The 9,501-nt window shown below is 34.5% G+C and overlaps 1 protein-coding gene and 1 long non-coding RNA gene across 3 annotated transcripts; one reads left to right on the top strand and one right to left on the bottom strand.

The window, feature by feature from the left end:
* Window positions 1-1,789: 1,789 nt before the first annotated feature.
* On the bottom strand, window positions 1,790-3,867 carry LOC110738937. The gene is made up of 2 exons (XR_002514683.1): window positions 2,382-3,867; window positions 1,790-2,269 (listed from the first exon to the last, which is right to left on the bottom strand). It is a non-coding gene; the product is annotated as an uncharacterized LOC110738937 (long non-coding RNA).
* A 641-nt stretch (window positions 3,868-4,508) lies between these two features.
* Window positions 4,509-7,612, top strand: LOC110739004. 2 transcript variants are annotated; one of them, XM_021919457.1, is made up of 3 exons: window positions 4,509-6,060; window positions 6,495-7,232; window positions 7,317-7,612. In XM_021919457.1, the coding sequence occupies exons 2-3, from the start codon at window positions 6,813-6,815 to the stop codon at window positions 7,413-7,415; spliced, it is 519 nt and encodes a 172-aa protein (XP_021775149.1). In that variant the 5' UTR covers window positions 4,509-6,060; window positions 6,495-6,812; the 3' UTR covers window positions 7,416-7,612. The 2 variants fall into 2 exon arrangements, with proteins under 2 accessions (XP_021775149.1, XP_021775151.1); XM_021919459.1 differs by having other exon boundaries at window positions 6,811-7,232.
* The last annotated feature ends 1,889 nt before the right edge of the window (window positions 7,613-9,501 follow it).

Below are 9,501 nucleotides of genomic sequence, written 5' to 3' on the forward strand. Positions count from 1 at the left end.
AACAAGGTTGAACCGCCTGACATATGAGCGTAGCCCTTCTCTCTCACCCTACTTAACGGTGCTCAAATCAAGGCTCATTTTCTTAGCAGGGATGTTCATGGAGAAGTTGGTGGCAAACAAGAAGGCTAGCTTCTTAAAGCAGCCAATTGAACCGGCTGGCAAGTTGCCAAACCATTGTTGGGCAATGCCCTTCAACGTAGCCGGGAAACATCGACACCAGGAGGCATCGTCCCAACCCTGTAAACACATGAGGTTGGTGTATGCCATCAGGTGGTCTTCTGGGCTGGTGGTACCATCATAGGTGCCCACCAACACATTCTTAACCTTGGACGGCTGAGCCGCCTCGGTTATATTCTTGGCGAACGCAGAGGGTTGTTCACCAAGCTTGAGCAGCCGGAGCTGCCAGTTCAGAGGTTGGACGTTGTGATATGCCGCCTGACCTCCGAAAAAAGCTGGCTGCATATAGTAAGGTGGGTACTGACCGTAGACCTGAGAAGGTACATATGGTGCAGTCCCGATCATCTGAGGGCCAGAGTGGACGGTATTACCGCTTGTCTGACTCTCATGCAAGGAAAGTGCATTCCCTGCAGAAGTATTGTTGAAGCTGTCTAGAAAATTCGACGTAGAAGCCGACTCAGACAACTGTTGATTTCTCTTCCGGTTGATGATCTCCTGAGCATCAAGAGTTGATTTTTTACTTCCTTCCGGCTGCTGGGTCCGGCGGGTATTGTTGGTATTCCTCTTAGGAAGAAGAATTTTGGACCAATCAATGGTCCCGACTGCCTTCTCCTTTGGATGAGGAGTGGGCTGCCGATCTCTGACTGACTTCCCCTTTTCCAGAGGAGTCTTCTTGACCGTCTGACCCCTACTTGGGCCAGCCCGGCTCTTAGTTATCAGTTCTTTAATTTCACCCTTGAAACTTGTCATGAATCTCATGAGTTCGTCTCGGGAGACAGGTGCTGATCCAACTGTCGTATGGGTTTCCCCTTCCGGCTGCCCAAGGGGTCGATTTGCACCCGCCTGGGAGGCACCCCGCTCCAGAGTCTCTCTGGGCCGGATGCGCTTGGTTATCAGAGAGCCATCATCGGCCGTATAGGTTTCGACCTGAGGATCTTCATCTTCCTGGTCTGTAAAAACTTCCGGGTCATCGCTCAGATGGTTAGGAGGTGGTACAGACTCTTGAACCATCTTTGAGGTAATCTCCCCACAGACGGCGCCAAATGTTTTGGGTATTTTTGTCCCTCGGGAGAGTTACAACACAAAGACTGGTCCGGTGCGGCCTGTACCTGCAAAACAAACGGAGACACCGGTTGGGTGGTGCTCCGCCTCCGACGAACAAGTTAGTAACTTGAAGGGAGAGAAAAAGGTGCAGAAATTTAGGTGGGTATCTGCTCGGATTCCAAGCTCAGATGTCTCTATCATAGGGACAGTTTGTAATAAATGGTAAAACGTGCCCTCCAAAAGAGGGGAATCTCCCTATTTATAGGGTACTCGAGATTTGTGCCCCTGATTAGGTCACTGAACCCTTATCATTGGTGGGTGGCTTTCTTGGGATTTGGGCCTGAAGGCCGCCATTTTCCCCAAGTTTCTGGAGTGACACGTGTCAAGCAGGAATAGGTCCACTTTGGGCCATCCTGGGGGCTACACGTGTCATCCTCTGATTGGACCACGTGGCGGGGTAAAATTACCCCAAACATAAATTAGTTAGCAATTATAAGTGGGCATTACACATGTAAGTTTGCATAGCAAATTAGACATATTAAGTTGCATATGTAAGATACTTGTAGTGTGTCAAAAGGAAAATAAGTTCATGATGTATTCATATAGATCATTGTAACTTTGATGTATCCTTTAAGAATGTATTAATAGAAATTACATGGTGAGTTCAAAAATGTGATCTATTAGATAATCACTATTTAATAGGTTTCAATAAGTCAATTATTTATTATCTAAATTATTGACTTATTTCAACACATAATACTAAGTGATTACAATCTATGCATAGATTGTAATCACTTAGTATTATCTAAATCTTTAAGGAAATTACCTCCCTTGCATGCATAGATTGTAATCACTTAGTATTATGCGTTCAAATAAGTCAATAATTTAGATAACAGATCCAGCCATCACAAATGTAAAATTTCATGTCAAATGAGCAAGCACACATTACATTCATCGTAGGCTTTTTTTCTTTTCCATGATAAAGAATTTGATCATCTTGTTGCACACGTGCTGATACATGAGTTCCATCAATAGCTCCTATGCAATTCTATAATAAATCGTTAAATTCAAACTACATACTATATGCATTAATACATAGATAATATGTAAAAAAATTCTAGTAAAAAATGTAAAAATTAAAAATTAATACAAAAAATTACCTTGAAAATTGGATAGTATCTTGGGTTATTTTTAGTTTCTAGAGATGTTTCATCAAATGTCGGAGGAACAATCCAATGCTTCAACAATGATGCAACGTCATACAAAACCTTACGAAAATGGCGGTGAGTAGATTCTAAGGAGTGTTGAAATCTATCAGCTATTAGTTTGTGCCTTGAATTATGATAAATAATAAGAAGAAACATTGCAACAAGTTCTTGAATCTATATAAATTTTGGAATCTTTCAACTTTTCCCTTTTTTTCAATTCTTCACACAAGCTAATAAAGATCTATGGAGTCACTTGAATCAAATCATAACATGTCATTAGATGACCGTTAAACAGTTCTAGGACATATTGGTAGCCAGTTAACTTTGAAATTCTTTGCAAACGGGGTTTCTTTTTAAGGAACCTGCTATTTTGTAAGTTAATATAAATTGTCAATATTTTTGTTAAAAATATTCCTTGTCAAAACCCGATAAAATATCTTCAATGTCGAAATCCATAAATATCTGAAATTTTTACATATAAATGTTATAAGCAAGCATAAAGAATATTATCAGTGCACATGATAAAAAAAATAAAAAAATAAAAAAAATTCAACCACAATCACCATTATTATTCATATTAAATCATATCCAGATACAAAATCCAAAAAAAAGTATACTTATGATAAGATCTAAATTGAGTTTAAATACTCAAACATGCATATTTAAGGGGAAAAACGAGATAATGCTTAAAGGTTGAGCACAAATTTTATCTTCCTATCATTTGGAAATCTAAGAAACATCACAATGGATCATCATGCATGTATTAGTTTAGCTGCCTTTGCAAATAAAGCTCCATCAATTTCCTTAAGAGCACTTACTGCATCTACACATTCCATGAGCAAATCATGATCCTTCTTGGACTGATGCCCACCTTCATCATTGTCATTAAATTTTCTCTCGATAAGCTCAAGCTTTTTCTTGGAATCTTCACTCATTGTAACCCAAGGCATCCTCCATTGCTACATTAACATTATCCCTAAGTTTCTTACGATTGACATTAGGCTTGATTTTTTTTTTAGGACCCTCTTCACATTAATTTCTTGAGTCACCCCTGTAACACCCTAGAAATTCCTTTCTTTTAAAATACTTGTTTTACCCTGTTTAAAACTTTAAATAGGAAAATCTAAGATATTACCGTCACTGTGAAAACGGCTAGGGCAACTATTAAAGACACACAACGGAAGACTCTCCTTTAAAATATTTAAAACGACTCAACTTAAAAAGTCAACCAAAGTAAAACAAAGTCAAACCTACAACTTGGAACCATTGTAGGCCCTTAACAAAACCAAACCAAATTCAAAACCTCTGTGTCAGTCTCACAAACATAGCATAATAGAATAATGAAAACAATAACACATAATAAACTAATAGAAACTAGCATGATTCGCTCTTTACTCAATGCCCATCATGAATATGCTTTATCGCCTGAAAAACTTCTCTCTACTTGTTTCCACTACTCTCCATTAAAAATGGGTCATCATAGGGCCAAGGTAAAGACAAGGCCAGTGCAAATATGAGTACATAAGCGTAGTTAAACACACTAACATGCTTTTACCTATCAACACACAACTTACCATGTTGCACCTGTTTTCTAGCACACAACATACAACAAAAATTCTCAACTAAGTAACTAAATAATTTATTTAGTATTGATTATGCATCAAATAGGTTTCTCCCCTAACCTGTCCCAAAAAGGGGTACTAACACGAGAGTTAACCGTGCTAGTATCAAAGAACCACTCATAGGTGGCAGAATTCCTGCGCATAATAATTATAAAAGGAAAATATAGCGTCCTGTACTCCTTGTAGAAGTTATGGTTAAATATAAAACCCCATAACTACCCACATATGTTCATACTCAAGGTGTATACGTTCCAAGAGTTTTGGTGCGTAATCTCTTTCACTTTACGTTATTTATATATAATTAAACTTGGTGATGATTCTCAAACCATAATCATACAATCATTATAATTATTCAAATAATTAAACATTCTAATTTAATTCTTGAATAATTAGTGACCACATAATATTTAATGTTGAACCCTTTTTAAATCTACCTCGGTGTCAAAGACACCTTAAACGCTTAATGTGCCAAAAATACTATCCCTCGGTGTTAAAACACCTTAAGTGCACTAAGGCACCAACATACGATTTAGTCCTCGTGTACGTAGACACCTACATAGCTCTTTTCCCATGCTTATAGCATCAATAAAAAATTATATGAACCATAATAAAATTCCCTTTAAATATTCCAAATTAAATTAAACATTTAGTTTAATTAAACATGTTTTCTATCATGTTATAAATAAAAGTGTGGTTCATATTCAACATGTTTAACGATTATTTCCAAATCAATAATCCATCACAAATAAATCATGCTTCATAATTCAATCATCAATAATAACCGAATCACAATTTCCAATCATAATCTAGCATAATACTACTTGGAATTAATTAATCACATCTAGCATGCTACTACATCATCAAAAATATGCTAAGTACGCGGACGTATCTTGAATTTGATCTTAATACCGCCACGACTAATAGAAATCACTCACTTCAAAGTCTCCTATAAATTAAGATCATAATAGAACATTAAAATCCAATCTACACAAAATTTCAACAATAAACACTTTTATTAAACCACTCAATATAATCTAATTAAAACAAGCTAAATTTTTTTTTATTTAAAACCTCATACTTTAGTTCCAATTAATGGGTAATTAAAATTCTGTAAAGAAACTTGATTTTTAGCATATTACCAAAAATTCCAGCAATATATATTAATAAAAACTTGCTGTAATTATGCTTTAAAACTCTTAAATTAAAGGTTTAAACCACCCAAAATCATAATCCTTCGATAATCAATTATTTATGAATCTAGGGTTTCAAAATTTGGGCTTTTAAATTAGAATTAAAATATGAAAATTGATTTGCACCATACATAATATCAATCATCATAAAATTAACACAAAACCCATAATCTATAATTAGATCAAAGGTTTAAACAAAAATAAAAACAAAATATTATTTTTTATTTTTTCCAAGAATAGGGTGGCCGGCACCACAGCCGGCTGCTGCCAGCCTGCTGGTGGCGCCGCCGCTGCTACCGGCTGCCACCGGCAGGGTATTAAAATGCGGTCGTTACGTCGCGATGTGGCTGTTCCGTAGGGAATTCAATTCTATCGAAACGAATTTATACGTTTTGTAACGGGTTATTGAAATACTCCGTTATGTCGCCCCGTACCGTCCAAGTCAAGCGATACTTTAGTAATTCGTCCATTTTTAGCGCATTTTCATGCTTTTTTAGTTTTTTTTCAGAGATTCTCTACTACTTTCTTCACATCAATAATGGCACAAGTTTTTGGTCCACTACTTAACAATTATTGAAGGTTTTTTTTACCAGAAGACAGAGAAGATCATTTCACAATTTCAGAGCACAAAAAAAAAATCCCAAAAATTCCAAAAAAATAAGAAAAATAAAAAAATTAAGTAACTTACCAGATCTGAAGAACCTCGAAAAGATGGCTGGTGAAGAGGACTCGTCGTAGCGGCGGCGCGGTGCAGAGGTGTTCAGCGTTCTCCCACGTTCAGCCGAAAAGTACGACTTCAGCACTTAAGCCATTCTTCAGGTTTGAGCCTTCTACTTTTGAGCAATCTTTTTCACAAATTTAGATTGAAAAAATATGTAGGTGGTGAATAAAATTTTTGAGCAGAAAATAATGTTTATGGAAAAGAATAGATGTTGGTGAAAGGTTGGAAACAGGAAAGAGAAAAAAAAAGATGTCATTAAAAATGACGAATGAAACTTATCATTTTTGTATATGACATTTAACATTTTGCTTAATTACGTTATTTTCAATTTTTTAATAGAAAATATTGTTACTTGCTTATTGTAAGTGAAAAGTAGTTTGTATTTAAATTAAAGATTTGTGTGATTAATTTTATTCTTGATTATTTATTTATTGAATATTGTGTTTATTTTATAATCGTAATGATTTTAATTGAACAATAAATATTTCATGTGATTATCTTATAATTAATAAATTTTTTAAAAATGTTATAGTACTTTGCTTCAAACTAATGGCACCAAGAGATGAAGATATTGTGTGGAGATTTGGCAAAGCAATTGACGGCAACAAACGTAAAATAAAATGTAATATTGTAATAAAACAATTAATGGAGGAATAACAAGATTAAAACTACATTTAGCTCACAAGAAAGGTGATGTTGCTCCATGTGAAAGTGTGTCGGCAAATGTAAAAAGAGATATGATGGCAATGTTAATGGATTATAAAGATAAGAAAAAAGACAAACAAAGAATTGATATGGAGGTTAAGAATGAATTATGAAGATCAATACGTGATGATGATATGATCCAGAAATGGAATTTGCTCGACGACAAAGTAGAATGCAACATGAGTTTGACTATCACCGTGATGTATATAGTAGAGGTAGAGGTGGATACTACAATGATGGAGGTAGTAGCCATCCTCCACAATTGAATCGATCAACATCAGTTCAAGATAGAAATCTAGCGATTCAACAACCTTCAAATCCGACTACAAGATTGAGAGCTCGTGAAATAGAATTTGAAAAAGATTGCTCAAAGAAAAAACAAATGAGACTTGGCACTGGTTGGCTAAAGAAAGCAAAAAAGGAACTTACAAAAGCATTTGGGAATTGGATGCTTGATACAAATCAATCTTTCAGAGCAATTGAGTCTCCATACACAAACCCACTTATGGAGACAATACGAGAATGTCCTAATGTTCGAGCACCTACAACATATGATATTACTGAGGTAAACATGTTCTTTTAACATTTGAATTCTATGAATGAGTAATTATTTAATATTTTAATTTTTGATCAAACTTTTTTCATGTAGGTATACCTTCCGGAACAGTGCAAGGAAATGAAGGAATACATCAAAACCTTCGAGCCAACTTGGAATGAAAGAGGTGTCACTATAATGTGCGATCACTAGTAGAAAATATCAAAATAGCACCCCCTAATTGGCACCGGTTCAGTCCAAACCGATGCCAAAAATAGCCTACAAAATTGGTGGGAAGCTAAACCACAGTAAAAGGCACCGGTTCATTTCAAACCGGTGCCAAAAACATAAAGACCACCGTTTTGAACTGGTGCCTTTTTGAACCGGAGCCATTAAATATTAAAAAAAAACCGGACCATTAAAACCCCCCCAACCCTAACATATTCACTCATCTCCCCTCCTCTCAGTCGTTTCTCTTTCTCTCTCCTCCTCTCTTCCTCTTCCTCTTTCTCTCTCCTCTCCTCCTCTTTCTCGATCTCCTTCTCCTCCTTCTATTTCTCTTCCCTCATCTCCTTCTCCCTGGTGTCCTCCTCCCTGGTGTCCTCCTCCCTTCTTGCATTCAAAGAATTCCAACATGCAACACCGTCCTCCTTTCTTTCAATCGATTTCTTGGTATTTTTTTTCGATTTCATTTTTTTTACGATTTTTGGGGGGTTTTATTATTCGATTTCAACTTTGATAGATTTTTATTTTATTTTGATTTCTAGTTCTTTTTTATTCGAATTTAATAGGTTTTTTTTTCGATTTTGATTTATTTTTCTTCGAATTCTGGGTATTGTTATTCGATTTCATTTTTGGGTATTTGTTTTTCGATTTCATTTCTGGGTAATTGTTTTTCGATTTCATTTTTGGGTATTTGTTTTTGGATTTCATTTCTGGGTATTTGTTTTTCGATTTTGATTCATTTTTCGATTATTATTTGTTTTTCGATTTCTGGGTATTTTTTCGTTTTTTTCTGGGTTTTTAACTAATTTTCGATTTTAATTTATTTTTTTTTTAATTTTCTAGGTTTTAGTTTTTTCGATTTTAATTTTTTTCGATTTTCTGGGTTTTAATTTAATTTTTTCTTCATTTTTTGGATTTTCAACTAATTTTCGATTTTAATTTTTTTGATTTTCTGGGTTTTAATTTTTTTTCGATTTTAATTTTTTTTATTTTTTTTTAATTTTCTGGGGTTTGAACTAATTTTCGATTTTTATTTATTTTTATTTTTTTAATTTTCTGGGTTTTAATTTTTTTTTATTTTAACTTTTTTCGATTTTCTGGGTTTTAATTTAATTTTTTCTTCATTTTCTGGATTTTCAACTAATTTTCAATTATAATTTTTTCGATTTTCTGGGTTTTAATTTTTTTTTAATTTTAATTTTTTCGATTTTTTTTAATTTTCTGGGTTTTAAACTAATTTTCGCAGCTAATACATTTTAATTGATTTTTTTGGATGAACTAATTGGCGCAGGTATACTATTTCCTTTGCAAGCCCAAAATATTGCACATAATCGAAGAATCAAGAATCAAGAATATTGATTTAGATGTTTGGGGTTTTTTTTTTATTGTGATGTTGTAATATTTTTTTTTTGATTTATATTGTAGTTCTTTTTTATTTATTTATATGTGGTAAATTTTTAATTTTATAATTCTTATATTGTAATTTTTTCTTGATTATATACTGTAAGTTTTCGGTTATATTCAATGATATTCGATTAATATGTTGTTGTTCTTATTTATTTTAGTCAATTTGATTTTTAAGTGAAAAATGACAACAAAAAAAAAAATTATTTTTTGGGGTTTTTTGGCACCGGTTAACCGGTGCCAAAATCTTTGAAATAATTTTCTGTGGGATTTTTTGGCACCGGTTAACCGGTGCCAATTTCGATTTTTGGCACCGGTTTGAACCGGTGCCTTTTTAAACCCCTTTTTGGCACCCCCCACATTGGAACCGGTTCAAACCCGGTTTCTTAGGCTGGGTTTGAACCGGTGCCAAATTCATTTTTTCACGTAGTGGATGGTTGGACAGGACCTACAAATATGCTCATTATCAACTTTCTTGTGTACTCTGCTCGTGGAACTGTCTTCCATAAGTCAATAGATGCCACAAATGTAATGAAAAGGGATGCCGATTACTACTTTTGACTTATGATAAAGGTATTAGAAGAAATCGGAGAAGAAAGAGTTATTCAAATAGTGACAGACAATGAGGCTTGCGTGAAAGCTGTAGGAAAAAAAACTAATGGAAGCATTT

This window comes from Chenopodium quinoa, unplaced genomic scaffold (assembly GCF_001683475.1).
Source record: "Chenopodium quinoa cultivar QQ74 unplaced genomic scaffold, ASM168347v1, whole genome shotgun sequence".
Classification (NCBI taxonomy): Eukaryota; Viridiplantae; Streptophyta; class Magnoliopsida; order Caryophyllales; family Amaranthaceae; genus Chenopodium; species Chenopodium quinoa.

Excerpts from the sequence above, each read along its gene's own strand:
- LOC110739004 (XM_021919457.1), top strand. The coding sequence starts at position 6,813 with ATGGAATTTGCTCGACGACAAAGTAGAATGCAACATGAGTTTGACTAT. Across the intron at positions 7,233-7,316 it reads CAACATATGATATTACTGAG|GTATACCTTCCGGAACAGTG; the intron begins GTAAACATGTTC and ends TTTTTCATGTAG.